General features: G+C 40.9%; 2 protein-coding genes across 4 annotated transcripts in view; one reads left to right on the top strand and one right to left on the bottom strand.

Moving 5' to 3' along the window:
• The first annotated feature begins 251 nt into the window (after positions 1 to 251).
• On the top strand, positions 252 to 9,707 carry LOC310865432 (uncharacterized protein). 2 transcript variants are annotated; one of them, XM_083774545.1, is made up of 6 exons: positions 252 to 517; positions 2,602 to 3,034; positions 5,571 to 5,809; positions 6,569 to 6,691; positions 6,772 to 6,805; positions 7,662 to 9,707. In XM_083774545.1, exons 1-6 carry the CDS (start codon positions 343 to 345, stop codon positions 7,663 to 7,665), a joined length of 1,008 nt encoding a protein of 335 aa, XP_083630671.1. In that variant the 5' UTR covers positions 252 to 342; the 3' UTR covers positions 7,666 to 9,707. The 2 variants fall into 2 exon arrangements, with proteins under 2 accessions (XP_083630671.1, XP_083630670.1); XM_083774544.1 differs by lacking the exon at positions 6,772 to 6,805.
• An 847-nt stretch (positions 9,708 to 10,554) lies between these two features.
• hnrnpll (heterogeneous nuclear ribonucleoprotein L like) overlaps positions 10,555 to 18,449 on the bottom strand; it is a 39,900-nt gene continuing 32,005 nt past the window's right edge. For both annotated transcript variants that reach the window (XM_083774742.1, XM_083774743.1), the window contains exon 14: positions 10,555 to 13,625. In XM_083774742.1, coding sequence (XP_083630868.1) covers positions 13,570 to 13,625 — 56 coding nt within the window. In that variant the 3' untranslated portion in view covers positions 10,555 to 13,569. The remainder of the gene's footprint in view (positions 13,626 to 18,449) is intronic.

The raw sequence follows: 18,449 nt of genomic DNA, 5'->3' as shown, positions 1-18,449 counted from the left end.
TGTGCTTTTTTGTGTGCAAATTGTTAATAAAGTATTCAATCAACCATCAAATGGGGCTGTACAGCCTGTACCTATCAATTCAAATGAAAACATACGTTTACATTGCCAAAGCAAGTGTCAAAAAATACACGACCGATCACGACCAGCAGGTGGCAGTAAGCATCAAAACACCCCCAGGATCAGTACTGTGACGCAACTAACCCGGAAGTTATTTGCGTTGTTTATGTTGAGCTGACCTCTGCATCAAAGACTCGAGATGCTAACTCTTTGTCTGCATCACTGCATGTTGTAGCGCTATCGACAAACAAGCAATTAGTTGTGACTTTAATATTCTAGAAAAACATGGAAATGGGTGACATAGATACATTGAGATTGTTTGTCAATGAACGACTTACTGCAGTTGCTGAAGACATATTAGCTGTGTTTGTCAGAACTATTTTAGGCTACCAGCAACAAATAGACTTTCAACGGAGACAGCTGGATCTTCTGAATCCCAGAGCCAAATCTCACCTATCAGGTTTGTAACCTTTAACACAAATTATTAGTTTCTCCAGTCTATCGTCCCGAAGACCACACTATATGTTATGTTCCAATTAACCTAGCTGTGATCAACATAGCTTTTGGAAAAAAAAATACCTCTCCCCTCAGAACGGGGGCGGGGGGTGGATATTAGGTTTTGTTTTGTGTTTTTCGTACTGTTTTTTTCTTGCGTGTTTATAGTAAGAATGTGTGTGATCTTATCTTACATATTCACTTGGAATGGCAGCCATAAATCGGTCCTAGCTCTGGTCGTCGTCCTCCTAGCGCAATGAACCAGAGCTAGATCGGTCCCCAATCCATCCGTGCACGACAGTCAGACCAACGTGCGTGCGGGGGTGCTAATTCCTAAGACTTGGAGTCAGACATTGTCCTCTGGTTTCAAATCCATCTGGCAGAAAACGCGTGTTTAGTCAAATATTTCCACTTTTCGACGAGCTGCACACGGACGAAATTATCTCCGGGCCTAGGAGACGCCCGTCTGCTAGCCTGCTGGACTGACTTCAAAGAGATTCTATAACAAAAGACGAAACTCCAGTCCTCCCGCCATTTTGGAGCTTTTAAAAAGTCATGCTGTACAAACAAAAACGTGTTTCATATTCTATTCTATTATCATAGTTAATGCTTTTACAGAACTGGTTTGTGTTTAACAGCGAAAAAGTATTATACCTATGCATACTACTATAATTATTTACTACGGTAATGTACTGTTCAATTCATGCATGTATTGTATGCACAATTGCACATGTATTATTTCCAGTTACAGACCAGTAAGGGTCCTTTTGGTTCCTTTTTAACCCTCAAGAGTTAAATGAGCACTGAGGATTTTACAAAGCAGTGGTTTAACTAATAGATCTTCTGGTTTCTTCAGGCTTTATATCTTTTTTTATCGGGATACTCAAAGCTGGCTGCATTATTAAAGGACCACTTCACCACTTTTCAATTTCTCTTCATATAATCGGTCCTCACTAATGTTCATGATCAAATGCCACCATTTTTTCTACTCAGTCTGTGTCTCACAGTTCAGAAACCCGTCCACCATCTTCGTTAGGCAGATTTGTTTTTAAACTATTTTTTTTAAACAATATTTAGATTTTTATTATCGTGAGAACGATGGCTTCCATTTTTGCATTGCAACATTTCATGAATAGAAAGCCTGCATTTTCTATAAGCTTGGAATGGATTCCCCATCGATGATGTCACTGATGGACGGGTTTCTGAACTGCCCACAGCCCTCCTATGAGACACAGACTGAGTAGTAAAAAATGGTGGCATTTTATCATGAACATTAGTGAGGACCAATTATATGAAGATGTATATATATATATTATATAGTTATAAATCATGATAATAGAATTATCGTGATTATTTTTGCCATATCGCCAGTAGTGTGCTGTGGATTTTGTTACTAGTAGTGCTGTATTTTAATGACGGCACGTCACATGCACACACACTCGCATGCTTGTGCAGTTGCATTGTTAATTTCTTGTTTATTTGGTTTCAATAAATTATTTTCCTTTTAGTTTTATATAAAAGCCCTTACAAGATTACAAAATCAATTGCTTTCGAAACAGTGGTTTTAAGTCAATCACAAGATCTTCCAACAACGGCCAGGGTAAACATTTTGGTAGAGAACGTAAACTCACATTTGTAATGATTATATGCCTAGTTTAGGCATGTAACCAGCGATGAAACAAAGTTTCCTCTTTGGCACGGTGGTCGTCATGATCATCCTAGATATTTGCATCATGTAAGCCTGACTGTAGGTGTTTATACAGTGTAACTGAGGACGCAGTGAGAACATTCTCGAGTAATGTTATAACAAGGTAGCGAGGTAGACGGTGTCACCGCTTTGTTCTAGGTGTTGACCGCGCCGTCAACGTGCATTGTGCACGCACGCGCGCATCAAGCACATAAATATTTTGACCAAAACAAGTACAGATTTAGGATCAAGATCACCTTCAATGAATCACCACCACTGCTATAAAACATGATGAGACAACATTTATGTAGATTAAGCATCTAATAATAGATCTCTGTTTATCTAATTTCCTGTTCCGCTAGATTTCCTTGCTGTGGAGGTTTCTACAGAACAGCGGGAAAGGAGCCCCAGTCTGGTCCAGGAAGAACCAAAGCCTCCCCAGATAAAAGAGGAACAACAGGAGCTACTTCAAAGACTAGACGAGGCTGGTGGGTCAGTGTTGACAGAAGATGATGAAAATAGACAGAGAGAGCATCTAGCCAGCACCTCGGCTGAACCAGTGACAACACAAGAGGTCTATGGAGCATCACAACTATCTAGTGATGTCCAGCTCATCTCTCATCCACACTTTTCTGGATCTGACACTGAAGACAGTTGTGAGTGGGAGATGACCACGGAAGGTCCGTCAGCTTTAAGCGCTCTGAAATCACTCAATACACACCATGTGGAAGGACAAAGATCGTCGTTGAGAAACAAGCTGCCCCAGGACCCGACATCATCTAAACAAACCACGAGGTCAGGAGAGAAGCCATTTAGTTGTACAGTTTGCGCCCGAACATTTAAACGAAATGCACATCTTAAGGACCACCTGAGGACTCATACAGGGGAGAAACCATTTAGTTGTACAGTTTGTGGCAAAACCTTTTGTCAAAGTGGAAGTCTTAAGATGCACATAAGGGTACATACAGGGGAAAAACCATTTAGTTGTATAGTGTGTGGCAAAAGCTTTAATCAAAGTGGAAGTCTAACGTTACACATGAGAGTGCATACAGGGGAGAAGCCATACAGTTGTAGTGTATGTGGTAAACGTTTTAGTATAAAGCAAGTTATGAAGAAACACATGGTGAATCATACAGAAGAGAAACCTGTAAATTAAACCGTAGAAAAAAACTTTTTCCCATCCGTTATATAAATAACATAGAACAACAAACATGAAAAAATCTCAACATGAACAAATATGTAAACTAACTAGATGGTCATTTCCATTTCCAGCCTTGTATATAAACCATGCAAATTCACATTAGCAGGTGTCTTCTGCAGACCAGTCTGACCAGAAGCGCTAGGTGGGCTTTCTGCAGAAATCAATAAGTGGAAGAGCCAAGAGCTGTCAATCACAGGGCCCTGAGTGCAGACGCTGATTGGCTCTTCGACTATTTGGTTTCTGCAAAACACCCACCCAGTGCTTGGGGCCAGACCGGTCTGCAGAAGACACATGATAATGTGAATTCTTCACGTGACTGGGATGGTTTGCCAGGCTATTACACGAGTGCAAAAACCTAAAATAATAACTATTTGATTTACGTTCAGAATATTCATAATCATATACTTGTGTATCATTCACCTAAATGTCCGAACTGAAATTTTTTACTAAATATGAAAATAATAATACATTCCACACATTTTTCACAGGGAAACTCACCTCTGTTAGAGTAGTTAATTTAGCAATTGCATAAAGTCTGTTTTTTATATGATCATGCAGTAACATTACAAGATTAATTTCTTTCTTCTGTCATGTCTAGCCATAAAAATAAATCTAATTAAAACATTAAATTAAATCCTTGTTGACAAAAGTGAGACATTACAATGGAGTGTTGATCCAAGATTCAAACTGTATTCTTTGTCACATCACATGCTCATACAAGTATGTACAAGTGAATTGTTGGTATAGCAGTAGGATACATCCCCAAACTGCTTGCTAACGTTGTCCAACATAATTAAAAACAGAATCATGTGTATCTCGGGATCCACACGGTATGGCGTGGCTCCAATGTGGGTCTCAGATTGAAATTGAATGTGACTGTCATCTATGACGACAGTCATCTGTGACATACAGTATTTGGGCATGGTTTCAGTCAAATCAAAACATTTAAAGTTAAAGGACCACTTCACCCATTTCCAACTTATCTTCATATAATTGGGCCTTGCTAATGCCCCATGGTCCCCCAGTAGGGATACTTGTAATGAAGTGTCATGTAGAAAAAGTACAACTTATTTTGGCAATATTCTTAATCTTAATATAATAAAATGCCATCTTGGTGATGTTCCTGAGGCCAAAGTTAAAATAGAATCATCAATAAGGTTTTTTTCTTGGCGACTTGGGGTTCCTCTCTTTATTTGTAGGACAGTTTTTCTTCCTGGGCCTTAGCGCAAGCACCAATAATCAGTTTTGATCTCATTCAGCTTTAGAAAGTTCTAAGCAATACATGCATTAAAGGGATACTTCAAGTTCAAACTCCCCAAATTACTTTGTCCAAACTACTCACCCAGTGAAGCCTTGAATTCATGGATAATGTATTATGTGCCATGTTCAGCGACATCGTACCTAGATGAGGGTCATAAATCGTACGTTGTGTCACAATTTCCCTTTTAATGTCCACACCAACAGAAGTAGTGGTTTTCCTCTAAACATTTTTACTCTAAATGGGTGTGTACACAATATCTGAAACATCCAAATCACCTTTGTGTGTATGCCTAGTCCACACCTAGTTGAGTGTTCTGTTTGGTTGGCTGTCTAGCTGCAAACACTACAGAAAAAGTTGAACTCTCTCTGAGCTTTTCGCTGGCTCCTGCCATAGCGCGGTCAGTCCTCTCCATACTCAATGCATGGAAGCACACTGCTTCTCAGAACGCGGAAGTGGAATACTGCCATTTGTTTGTACTCAGAGTAGAAAAATGCAATTGAAATAAAAGAATGGGGTAAAACTATTGTTCTTGGGGGCGTGTGCATTGCTGGTATTTGTTTAAGCACAACTTAAAAGCTTTTAGAATGTAACTAGGAACTCTGATCTCATATCTACTGCTCGCTTTAGTCTCCACAGGCCAAAGGCAAGGAGGGACATTTTTTTGTCCCTGTCTGTCTCTGGGGTTAGGCATGCAAAATACACTGTGCACACTGCCAGTAGGCCAACTTTGTACCTCCCAGCATTTCTGAACATTCTGAGCTGTAGATAGGCTATTGAAGATATTTGGTGTGTGTGGGTGGGGGGCTGACTAAATACAGAGTGGTCCCCAGCCAAGTGGTTTTAATTTAAAGTGTCATCCACTGTGTCAGCCCCACTGTCCCAGGATCCAGTCATCAGAATATATCAAGGGAAACCGGTGGCTACATGGATGGCCTGGACTCATACTGTGTCATGGGGTCAACGCCAGGAACATGGTCAGGGGCCGGGTCGTTTGAGACGGGCAAACGTGTAGACATCTGTGCTGTCTGCAACGACTATGCCTCTGGGTGCCACTATGGTGTGTGGTCCTGTGAGGGCTGTAAGGCCTTCTTCAAGAGGAACATCAAAGGTAGGCAGAGGTTTATAACCCATTTAATATCTTTGCCTATGATTCTAAAACCATTTCATAATTTATTTGTCAGAAATTATTGTTTTAATTTCATATCAAATCGTTTGAAATGCATTGCAAGTGCACTTGAGTGCAAATCTTGGGTGGGCATACACAAAGCCACACGTTGCCGCTCAAAACTGGCAAAAATTTACAACTGGAGAAAAATGTAATCAAACAACTTAAATTAATGGAGAGGCAGAGTGTCAAGCTCCCCCCATGGCAGCCTACATTCCTACAGAACTATTTTCCTTATATATTCTGCAGACTCCACCCTTCCATTTCTAATCAAACACAGTATAATAATACAATCCACCCAAGATGTTCCCCATGTTCTAATCTAATTAGTCAGCTACCAGGATTAACAGGCACCCCTCAAACAGATCTTCAGGCACCAATCGTCCAACTACACAGCTAGGCTTTAACAGGCAGCTCCCCCATAACAGCATCTTCCTGTGCAGATAAAGACAAATATATTAGAGATTCCAGTCACAACAGAATGTGCACTTCCGTGTGAATAACAAGCATAGCACACATTTTAATTATGAATGTGTACTGATGAACTTAACCATAGGACAATATTAGTCTACGACTCAGAGTCGCTTCTCTGTGACACAATGAATTTCAGATCAATGTGCCCGTGTACTGGATTAATTAAATCTAGTCAGTCGGTGCTGAAGTGACACATTTGTAATAATGCGTTTTTCACCCTGTTTCTAGGTCACAATAAAGGCCAGAATGACTATGTGTGCCCAGCGACCAATCAGTGCATTATCGACAGAAACCGAAGGAAGAGCTGCAAAGCTTGCCGTCTTAGGAAGTGCTACGAAGTGGGCATGAACGGTGGGTAGAGATCCTTATTCTCACACTTGCATGCATTTAATCTCTGGTCAAGTAAATCCTATGTTGGCATTTTTTTCCAGATACCTTGAAGAGAAGAAAGAAAGCAAGCACCCAGTTGAGTAGTTCAATGTACTAATAATGTATCAGGTTTCTATGGCATTGTTTTCAGAACCACCCGTTTTTCTGCATTTAACCAGCAGCATATGGAATACAAAATAGTTTAATTAGTTCCCAACATCCAATTATATTTGTAATATCCAATTCTTGTTTGTTATCTTCATTTATTTTTTAGCTTTCGATCACGTTTTCATCGCTGGGCTTTATTTTACATCTCATTTGCATAATCCTTTTTTGCTCTTCAGACATTTTGGGACTATTCACCATATTCACATGGTAGCCATTTTGCTACTAAAGGGACACTTCACCCTTTTTGCAAAAAAATATATGTTAATGACGTTTAGAAGATTTAGGACATTTTCCTGGGGGTCTTTGTGTGTAATATGTGGTTTTAGATATTTTAGATTTTAGCATTGTGGACAATGGGATCACTTACTTCCTGGACTACATGTTGTCTCAGTAAGACGGCCCTCCCCCTATCCACAAGGAGGAGCAGTGCACCAAAGCATTATGGAAATTGTAGTCCAGGAAGGAAGTGAGCCCACACTGCTAAAATCTAGAATATCTAAAACCACATAACACACAAAGACCCCAGGAAAGTCTTCTAAACGTCATTAAAATATTGTTTTGCAAAAAGGGTGAAGTGTCCCTTAAGTTAATGAAAGGATAGATTTTATTTAGCACAATATAAAAACAATACAAAAGGGAAAGTGCCAGGAGGATGCAGGAAGCCCAAAGGACTTATACAAGGCCTCGACCTATTTAAAACATGATTTGTAAAGTGTGTGTGTGTTCACACATGTATGTCTCTAATGTGTTTTTTGTGTGTGAATGTCTTATCTTAACACTGCAGATAAAAGATCACGAGAGAGGTCCGCCATGCTGCCCGCGCAGGATAAGTCGTTTGCAACATTGTGGCATCATTGAGAAAAGCCCTCTAGAGGTGTTCCACAGAGCAGCTCTGGATGAGAGGGAAAAGCCCTCTAGAGGTGTTCCACAGAGCAGCTCTGGATGAGAGGGAAAAGCCCTCTAGAGGTGTTCCACAGAGCAGCTCTGGATGAGAGGAAACGGCCCAAGAGGGAGAGCAGGTTCCACAGAGCAGCTCTGGATGAGAGGAAACAGCCCAAGAAGGAGAGCAGGGGGGAGGATGGGACTATGAAAAAGGAGGATGACTAAAATAAGGTGAGAACCTGGCCTAGCAAACTAAATGGTAGTCCTGCTGGGATTTTCTGACAGTGTGGGAGTTGGCCGAGAACCTGACAGGTGCTTGCTGGAGGGCCATTGTTGGTACGCGGCAATTCTGTGAACTGTCAATTGAGAATATGTTTTTGCCCCTCTCCGTCAGTGCGTTTGTGTCCATCTGTCTGTCCGTCTGTTACCAGATCATCTCCGGCCCCACCCATTGGCCCGGTCGCTAAGAAACTATGCACACACACTCTCTGGATGCCAATTCCAAACCTCTGCCCAAAATGTTCCAGAACGGCCTGTTATAGCGCCACCCTGAGGCTGATTTTTTTTTTATATTACTCATGCAAATCGGTACACTATCTATAGTCATGTTATCAACACGTATCTGTCCGTATTTCCATAGTCCATCCCAATTGGCTTCCAAAGTTTGCTGCATTGGTCATTTTTAACAAAATGCCTCAAATCATGAACACCGTGCAATTCACGCGCAATTTTGCACACACATTCCCACTAGGCAGATGACAAAATTACGCTTGATTGTTCATATCAGCCTCATAGTGGCGCTATAACAGGCCAATTCACATTTTACCTATAATAACTGCACCGATCTGCATGAAACTTTGTATGCAGACTCCAGAAGGCAACATTTGACCTGCATTTTTCCCATCTGCCTTTTATAGTGCCACCAGGAGGCTAACGTTTGAAAAACACATTTTGGATATTATTCCCAAAAATCCCTCAAATCACACAGTATCTCAAAAGTCCTGTGATCAAGTCGGATCTGTACGATATTTCATATTGCCATCCTAATTGGCTAACATTGGCTTCCAAAGTTTGTATTGGCCCGTTTTGAACAAAATGCCTCAAATTTACATTTGTTACACCCACCCATGTTATGCTTGTGACATAACACGGTCCACCCACAAGGCAGTTTTAATGATATATTATAAGTATAGATCTCAAATATTGGTAATGAGCAGTTGCCTCTCAAATCAAAACCCACCAAAAACCTATATGAAACCTTCCAATCCGACTTCCTTCACAGCACAGAAACTGCTCTCCTCAAGTTCACCGATGACATCCTCCTCTCTGCCGACTGGTTCCCTCTCCATTCTCATCTTCCTCAATCTCAGCGCTGCCTTCGACACCAACAATCACTCGATCCTCATCTCACACCTTCACTAACCAAGGGGTTTATCCGGCACTACCCTCTCCTGAATGAAGTCATTACTCTGACCATCAACAATTCATTTCAATCAACAACTGCAACTCCTCCACTGCCCCAGTTACCCCCCAGGGCTCAGTGCTTGGTCCCTGCTCTTCTTCACCATAAACATCCTACCCCTCGGACAGATCCTCCGCCACCACGGCCTATGCCGACGTCACACAACTTTACAGCTCCACCACAATCACACCACCTGCCTCACAACCTGGATGCAAGAGAACTTTCAAGACCAGGTTCCCAACACGAGGCGACAGGGCTTTCTCTGTGGCTGACCCCTCTCTGGAATGCACTCCCTAAACATATCAGACGCCTACCTTCAAAACTGTTCTGAAAACCCACCTGTTACGAGTTGACTTTGATCTCGGAGACAAAGAAACAACCAGGTGCTCACCAGAGATGTATAAGTCAATAGGCTAATGTTAAAATAGTAAAAAAGGTGCTCCTGGACCTGGATCAGTCGGGATAAAACGGGAGACCCGGGAACTCGGAGTTTAAAAAGGGAAACGTCTTTATTTAACAAACATGTTTCGACCTGTAACAGTCTTCATCAGGGCCGTTACAGGTCGAAACCATAGAGTAATAAAATGATACAGACCGAACCGGAGCGTTAGCCCCGCCCCCCCGCTATTCATTTCGATGGAAGTTGCTCAGTGGCGTAGCACCCGGAAGACTGCCGAAAGTACAATTATGGCTCGAGTGAGCGGAAGTTAAGCCCGGACGTCAAATTTGAGGTCCGGTATGACGCACGCTACGCACATGACGTCACTGAACTTCCGTCCACCTCCATGAACGTGCTGCAGTTCCACTTTTTAGTAGTGGCAGTTTCAACGTTGGATAGCCTTACTGGGGGGCTCGGTCGAAACAAGAATTTTCCCTTTTGTAACTCGAGGGCCTGGATCTCCCCTTTTTTATGACTTTGATCTCAACTTGTTTTTATTTCTTTTTTTATCTCTTCAGCTCCAGCAATCCCTACTTCAAAAGCCCTAAAAGGAATGCAGTGAAATCGGGATGTAGGCTACACATAAAATTGTAGATGTGATAATTGCATTGTGGTTTAATTATATAAATATAATTATATATATTTTCTTTTTCAATAACAGAACCATAATGTAAGCCTGCTATGCAATAAATATTTGCTGATAAAGGTTAACAAAACAATGACTTCTTGAGCTTGGTTCTTAATAATATATACAGTATAGTACATAGAGGAACTGAAAAACATGTTATTTACGGAGCCATGGTATGAAAACTAAATGATCTTGTCCGGACGAGAATTTATTTTTCTTACCATGGCTCCGTAGTTATTTACAGATGACGAACCAAATTGTCCATTTGAAGATTTGTTTTAATTCCAGGTGCATTGGTGCAAGTGTAATCACTAATCAGCTAAACACAATACAAATATGAGATGCATGTTATAGAGTGAAAAGAGATTTTATTCTCACAAATGTCTTTGCAGAATGGACAGGCTAATGGAATCACACCTTGTGAAGCTAGTGCACTCCTTTGAAACCAATGCAAAATGAATTCTTTCAGGTAGGATGTTAAGTGCCCATGGCCCACACCTTAACACTTGTAGAAAGGCACTCACTGGTAAATTTACAATCGAGCAGATAAATTCCATTAATCCATCCCAAGGTCAAAGAACCATACCAGTTGCATTGCATGTTAACACAGACTATACTGGATTTGACATTACTGGTGACCATTTCCCAAGTTTACTTTTTGGTCGTTGGTTTCCATACATTTTTGTATTATGGAAACCAACTTGCAGAGATTTGAAACTTTAGATAGGACTATTCCAACAGTGAAAAGGTCACTGTTCAGTGTTATTTTATAGCATTGTAATGCAGCTGAAAGTGGAGAATTATTTTCAAAGTGAGCAAAAACAATTAACTGGTTAACTATCTCACAGCTGAGGTGTCCAGCAAGATTGTAAACAGTGATGTCCAACCCCATGCTCTAGGAATCACTAGTATGGGAGACTAGCAGTGGAACATGTTTGGTGCTCTTTGGCTTGACAAAATGCCATGCATAAACTACCAGCGAAAATATCTGACAGGGCTATAATCTGGTTCAACACAGTACCCACATATTGCAATTACCAGCAAATATGTTGAACATGGCTATCTGGCTCGACACAATCAAAGCGTTTTGTGACTACCAGTGAATATGTCGGACACTCTGGCTCTCCAGTGACTATGATCGACTAGACTCTAGCCAATCATAGTCCCTGGAGAAAATGAGCACATTTCTAACATTTGACTTTATCATGCAGAACAAACAGGAAATCAGGCATTGGCTCCAAAATAAAAAAGCACATGGTATGCTTAAAGAAAATTGTCATAAGTAATGTAACGTCTAACGTAAATAGTAAATTAGTAAAACATGCCATATCGCCGATACGGTCCTTTTGAGTGCCTTTCTGGACAAAATATCCCTAAAATTGGCCTCCATCATTGGCAGATAAACAAACTGAATGCATTGATTTTAAACAATGGTTTGACAAATGAGGTCAACTATATTTACAGTTGGTATTTACAGTAGAGAATTGTAGAACTACTATTCACTGACAAATTAATAGCCCTACAAACGTATACACAAACCAAACTGAATGTAAACATCAAATGCCTCATTTATACTTTGTCATTACAACAGTTTCACATGCCAACAGCAATAGTATGACAAAATATAAATTAAGCTTAACGCATGAGCAACAGTGTGAAAAAATAAATGGAGATAGGCGTTTACCAGATATGCTATTCAAGATCTGTAATGTGCCATGCTCTGTGTGTGCGCGCGTGCGTGCATGTCAAGTGCCAGGCCACAATTTATTACTAAATATATTAGGGGGGGGGGGGGGGGGGACTGACTCAAGAGTTATGGGGGTCCTTGAAATTTAAACATTTGAGAACTCGAACTAGGGGCAAGTCCCTGCGTCAATCCAGCTGTGGATGAGCCAGTGATTTCTCCCTCAGCTGTGTGGCATTTGGTCAAAGCATACATATAGGAATCTCCTCTCAATCCTTACATCTTTCTCTACAATGACTTCTTGTGACAGTTCAGCACAGTGTAACTTTAGCTGTGCCGATTAGTCAGCTGCCATATAACCCCCCCAAGGAATATATGGCTGCCGAGCACAATCGTATCACCCTCTGTCCTTTTGTTACTCCCTTCTCACCCAGGGCAGATAAAGGTGATACGTATATACAGTATATTGTATTTGTAGTTATATACATATGTTGATGAATCATCATTATGCGATTGGGAATCTGTGCGCAGTGTGTGTGTGTGTGTGTGTGTGTGTGTGTGGCCAAAGCAGGTTTATGCGATCTGAGTTGACAAACATTCCAAAGCAAGGCATGTGTTTTATTCATTGTACAGGCAGAAAAAGTGTTAGTTTTTTTTTTCTTTTTTGCATTCAGGAAAAAAGCCCCTCTTCATGTCACGTCCCTTACAACACTATTGTGTCCCCCAGGGGAGGTGCACCCGAGAGTTTGAACACTTTTAGCAAATAAAATAATCAGGCGACCCCAAGTCAAATCTTAAAAGTAACATAATGTTGAAGTGAAGTCTTAAAAAAGACAGTACTTATTACCATCACCTAGACATCTATAATCACCACAAATAATTAAAAAGAATTGAGCATATTTTTGCCAAGCTCTGGTTCATAGCGTTAGGAGTTCTCCTTAACACTATGGTACTTTCAATCCTTTCCCCTCACACCAATGGTAACGCAGCGGACGTAGCTTCTCATCTTTAGTCAAAATATAAAATACACTTTTGCTACAAACAAAACAAAGGCGGTGTTAAGCTGTTGAAAGCCTACTTTCCTTAGTGGGAAGACTCGTGTTCAAAATAGAAAGAAAGAAAATATTTCACGGGAAGAAAAATATGTTTAAGTTACTCCACTACATGGAACAGTGCACAGTAACATAGCATTAAGGAGAACTCCTAACACAATGTATCAGAGCTCATTTTCCCCCATCAACAAATCAGTAATTTGTCCATCACCAAACTTATACTTAGTTACAGTATGATTGGATAGGGAAAGTGTTTTAAATTGTATGTCTCTTTGTATCAGTGCTAAGAATGACAACAAATGAACAAACCAACAGAAGATGGTCTTCCAGTGGATTGATGTTCTTGTGTTGGTCTTCTTGTCTTCTTTGCTTTTCCCATTTTTATCAATTCACCTGTATTACCCTTCCCCTGTCCACCGTCCCCGTCTTTCCTCCTTTCACTCAGCCTCTGTTGTCCATCTCTTTGGCTGTGACACTGTTTGAGCTCAGACAGTGTGCATGCATCTGACTGCATACTTTGCTGCTCTGGCTCATTTTCTCTTTTTTTATAAATGTGATGAAGTGGAGAAGCACAGCTTCAGGGTGTATGGGTTGGATCCATCTGAAAAGACCAGATACCCAGAGTGTGACAGTGTACACAAAGGCTTACATACACACAGCTCGCACGCACAAACACGTGTGCACTTATGTCACTTCATAATGTGGTTTATAACATGAGAAGAAGCAAGCTCTCAGTTGAGTAGTTCAAAGTAATAATGTATCGGGTGCACGGTTCTGGTAGAGACAGTCCATAGAAAAGAATACCAGCACTCACTTTATATCCAATAGGATTCTTGTTTATTTCCAGTTTTCCACAGCAACAAACAACGGACGTTTTGGCCCCAAGGCCTTCCTCAGCATGAATGGAAGGCCGCTGAGGAAGGCCTTAGGGCCAAAACGTCCGTTGTATTGACAAACTTAACATTAAGCTGGAGTTATTTAGTTGCACATTTCATTATACGTAGCTCACAAGCTTGTCAATGTGCTATTTTCGGTGGGTGACCCTGATGTATAAAACAAAATATTAATCAGCCGTTATGTATATTTGGGTTGCAAGTTTGCAAATTATGTTGAAGGCACAGGAGGCTGTTGAGACACCTGAATTTCGGTATCAATAAAGGCGTATCTTAGTTATTATTACATCTTGTAACAAATAATATTTACTATATATTCCATTTTTATTTTTAAAGGGCCACTTCACCCCTTTTGCAAACAGATCTTATTTTAATGATGTTTGGGAAACAAGAAACACTTTCCTGGGGTTTTTATGTGGGTAAGATCTGGTTGCTAAAGGGGTGAAGTGGCCCTTTAAGCAGATGATATTATACATCCCACTCAAATCTGGAGATGCAGTTAATGTTTCTTTGAGCTGAAAAATATTGCATGAACTAAGGTGGTCTTTACACGAGAATGGTGTTCATAGAAAACGGCTAAATAAAGTATCGTTTGCTGTGTAGTACTGCGACAATGGCCCCCAGAAGTCGGCATACCCCTACCGGAGTTAGGACCAAACACAACATAGTTTTTCCTCATCTCTAAGGCCTCCCATACATGAAATGGATTCTTGTATAAAAATATTTTACTGCAAAAGTGGTGAAATTGTTATTTAAAGTTATACACCTCAAACTAAAAATAAAGCCTGTCCGTCTGGTGGTTGAGGCACTTAAAGGCATGTAGATTCACAATGGAAGCTCTGAGAGGTTCAATACTTGAAGCCAGAACATACCTCTACATTCTAGAAAAGACTGAATGTCAATATCTGAATGTCAATATGAGATATAGTCATTTGAACACATACTTACAGTAGGCGGAATTGTACATCTATGTAGATGTCTTCTCTACTTTGTAGTGACTCTGGAATGGATTGTCATAGCAACACATATGATGGCTTGTAGGAAAGGTGAGGTTCTACTGAATCCAGCAATACCAATTGTGTAAATGTAGCTTGCATAATCGTGGAGTTATGGCACAAAACATATATGGTGTCCCAAACGGGGGGAAATAAAACTAATGAAATCTACAGTATCACATTAGTTTTATTTTTACTTCACTTATCAAGGGTGGGAAAACATAAACAAATCACTTGAGTAGAAGTCCCTAAAATGTATGAAATGTCTCAAACTTGAGAAATGAGAAATTGTGAACAAATAGATGCCGCTTCAATAGAGAAATATGCAAGCCTAGATTGGAACTACTAACTATTATTATGTTGCAGCACATGACCTGGATGTTCCCTCATCAAGCTCAAATCTCAATATTATCCTCATAAATATAAATAATCAAGTTATTGTCTCCACCAGCCGAAGGCATGGGGAGAGTATGTTTTGCACTCCGTCCGTGTGTCCGTGTGTCCGTGTGTCCGTCCGTCCGTCCGTCCGTCCGTCCGTGACCAGCTAATCTCAGCCACCGTTAACCCGGTCGATGCCAAATTTTGCACACACACTCCCTGGATGCCAACCATGAACCTCTGCCCCAAACTTTCCAGAACGGCCTGTTATAGCGCCACCAGGAGGCCGCTTTGTGCAAAACAAGTTTTTTCACAGTACACCTACAGATTTTGTCCAAACATCACGCAAATTAGTACACAGTCTCTCTAGAGCCATTCAACGAAACGGGTCTTTCAGATTTCTCAGACTCCATCCTGATTGGTTAAGATTGGCTTCCAAAGTTCACAGGAGTGCTCAGTTTCAAACAAAATGCTGCAAATCATGAACACATCGCGTGATTTCCCTGAAATTGTGCACGCACATTCCCACTAGGCCCAGGACGAAATGCCACATGAACAATTTCAACTCAGCCTCAAGGTGGCGCTATAACTGGCCCAAAAGTGTTTTTACCTCTAACTGCACGGATCTGTGGATAACCTGGTGGAGACCTGTGCCCAGAAGGGCACTTTTTCTAGTTCATTTCTGTTATTTGAGTTATTTGGTTACAGTCAAGTTATACTACACTACAGTATTTGGCTCCACCTGCATCTTATTGCCTACAGTATGTGGCTTTCTTCATAAAATGACAGGTAAAATCATTTCACATATTTTGGAATGTGAAAAGATGAGATGAACCTTGTCAAATCAAGTAGCTATTTAGCTGACTGGAGTGGAGAGTGACCTAGCATTTAGTTATCTTTAGTGTAACAGAGCCTACTGCCTGTCCAGTAGTCTACACTGACAATAGCAGAACCCTGCCCTGACACTGTTTCACCAGAATGGAAAATAGACTTAATTAGTATCACTTGTAATATGGTTACTGCACATACTATAGCCTAAAAATAGTGCGCGCAATGCACAACATAGATACTGTACAAATTCTGAAGTGTATCTTTAAACTTTTACCAAAATGGAATATTGGATCCAAATCTTTGTATCATCTTTGCTAAACAGTTGGAAAAAGGCACGAAACAAGACCCATAATGTATAAAGCCCACGGCAGAAGACCTTCAACACTAACTGTTGTTCAACAGAGAGATGATGTTCATAAAACCCTGGCAAACCCAAATTCAATATACTCTCCTCTCCTCATCATACAGTATACTGTATCATGTTGAGAAAACTACTCCAGTAAGACCAGAGTGAGAGCATGCCGTCTCGTCAAGAAGACTGAACAGGGTACAACATTGTTGAATAGGATACAACACTGTTTAACATACAAATATATTGTTTCATTTGTGGGAAGACCAGCACAATTGATTGATTGATTGATGGATTTAATAGTTTATTAGACATAAATGTAAAAACAGCAACAGAGTACAGTCATACAATTAGTCCAAAAGGGATAGCACAAAAAAGTCCTCGCGGTCTTGTTGCAATCAGTTCATAGACAAAACCAGGACTACTGGTCAGAGTACCAGAGACAGGGCCTTCACATGGTCACTGGTCAGAGTACCAGAGACAGGGCCTTCACATGGTCACTGGTCAGAGTACCAGAGACAGGGCCTTCACATGGTCACTGGTCAGAGTACCAGAGACAGGGCCTTCACATGGTCACTGGTCAGAGTACCAGAGACAGGGCCTTCACATGGTCACTGGTCAGAGTACCAGAGACAGGGCCTTCACATGGTCACTGGTCAGAGTACCAGAGACAGGGCCTTCACATGGTCACTGGTCAGAGTACCAGAGACAGGGCCTTCACATGGTCACTGGTCAGAGTACCAGAGACAGGGCCTTCACATGGTCACTGGTCAGAGTACCAGAGACAGGGCCTTCACATGGTCACTGGTCAGAGTACCAGAGACAGGGCCTTCACATGCAGCATCAGAAAGATTGATGAAGTTGTACATCGGCTGCTCTCGTACCCAGATCTCTTTGCATATGATGACAAATATCATAAATGCTACCTAAAACACTAAATATCTAAACGAAATATAGCAGCTATAAAACAAAGAATTAGAACAGCAGACCAGTATCTATGTCAAAGCTTTTATTAATCTCACTGAAATAGTTAACATCTTTCTTTAAATAAATGAAAGTGATGACAAGTCATCACTTTCAATAAATAAGAGTTATGACATACTGAAGACACTGGTCCATGGTTTTCTTCATCGATATATCTGCAGGTCTATGTAGTAGTTCTGGATTTTCTTGGATATTTGCATCTTCTCTCATTGTGCCCATTTCCCATGGGCACACTTTTAGAGCATGCAACATCAGACTTTCCATGTTCTACAAATTATAATGCTGTATGTTTCCAGGGTTTGTATTTAGACAATATCATCTTCTTCCTCAGAGTCAGTGTCTTCAGTATGTCATCATAACAGTCAAGGAGTTTATATACCGTAAATGGAAATTGGTGCATTTACAGTATATAGAGCTTTTATCCAAAGCACTTTACATAGATTGTGCATTACATTCACACATTCAGTCACACACCGATGGCAGAGGAAACCATACAAGGCACCGACCTGCACATCGGGATCAATTAGGGGTTCAGAGTCTAACTCTGGGGGAGCCCTGGATCGAACTGAGAATATGGTATGATATAGTACTAACGGTATATTTTTAGTTCACACTGAAATTTGTCTTGCGAACCTCACGGTTCTCCATCCAGCCGCTCTATTGGCCACTCTATCCCTGAGGCACTGCCGCCCCAGCATATTACCAGTATTATTGTATATTTGTCATCATACACAAAGAGATCTGGGTACGAGAGGAGCAGATGATGTACAACTTCATCAACCTTTCTGATGCTGCATGAAGGACCATAAGTCTCTGGTACACATACCAGTACCAGCCATAATGGCTGTCAGATGTTCTGGTCTTGTACTGGCCTTCACACAAATGAAAAATATCTTTGTATGTTAAACAATGTTGTATCAACCCTATTCAGTCTTCTTGATGAGACTGGTGCAGGCATGCTCTCACTCAACATTTGCAACTTGCTCATTACTGCA

Source organism: Protomyctophum parallelum (genome assembly GCF_964188405.1).
Source record: "Protomyctophum parallelum genome assembly, chromosome: 10".
Classification (NCBI taxonomy): domain Eukaryota; kingdom Metazoa; phylum Chordata; class Actinopteri; order Myctophiformes; family Myctophidae; genus Protomyctophum; species Protomyctophum parallelum.
The sequence above is the reverse complement of the archived record's forward strand: the minus strand, read 5'-3'. Positions and strand labels throughout refer to the sequence as shown.

Bases quoted from the DNA above. Each gene is read 5' to 3' on its own strand.
- LOC310865432 (XM_083774544.1), top strand. From the start codon at position 343: ATGGAAATGGGTGACATAGATACATTGAGATTGTTTGTCAATGAACGA. The intron at 5,810-6,568 runs GTAGGCAGAGGT...CCCTGTTTCTAG, and splicing joins CTTCAAGAGGAACATCAAAG to GTCACAATAAAGGCCAGAAT. The intron at 6,692-7,661 runs GTGGGTAGAGAT...TTAACACTGCAG, and splicing joins CTACGAAGTGGGCATGAACG to ATAAAAGATCACGAGAGAGG.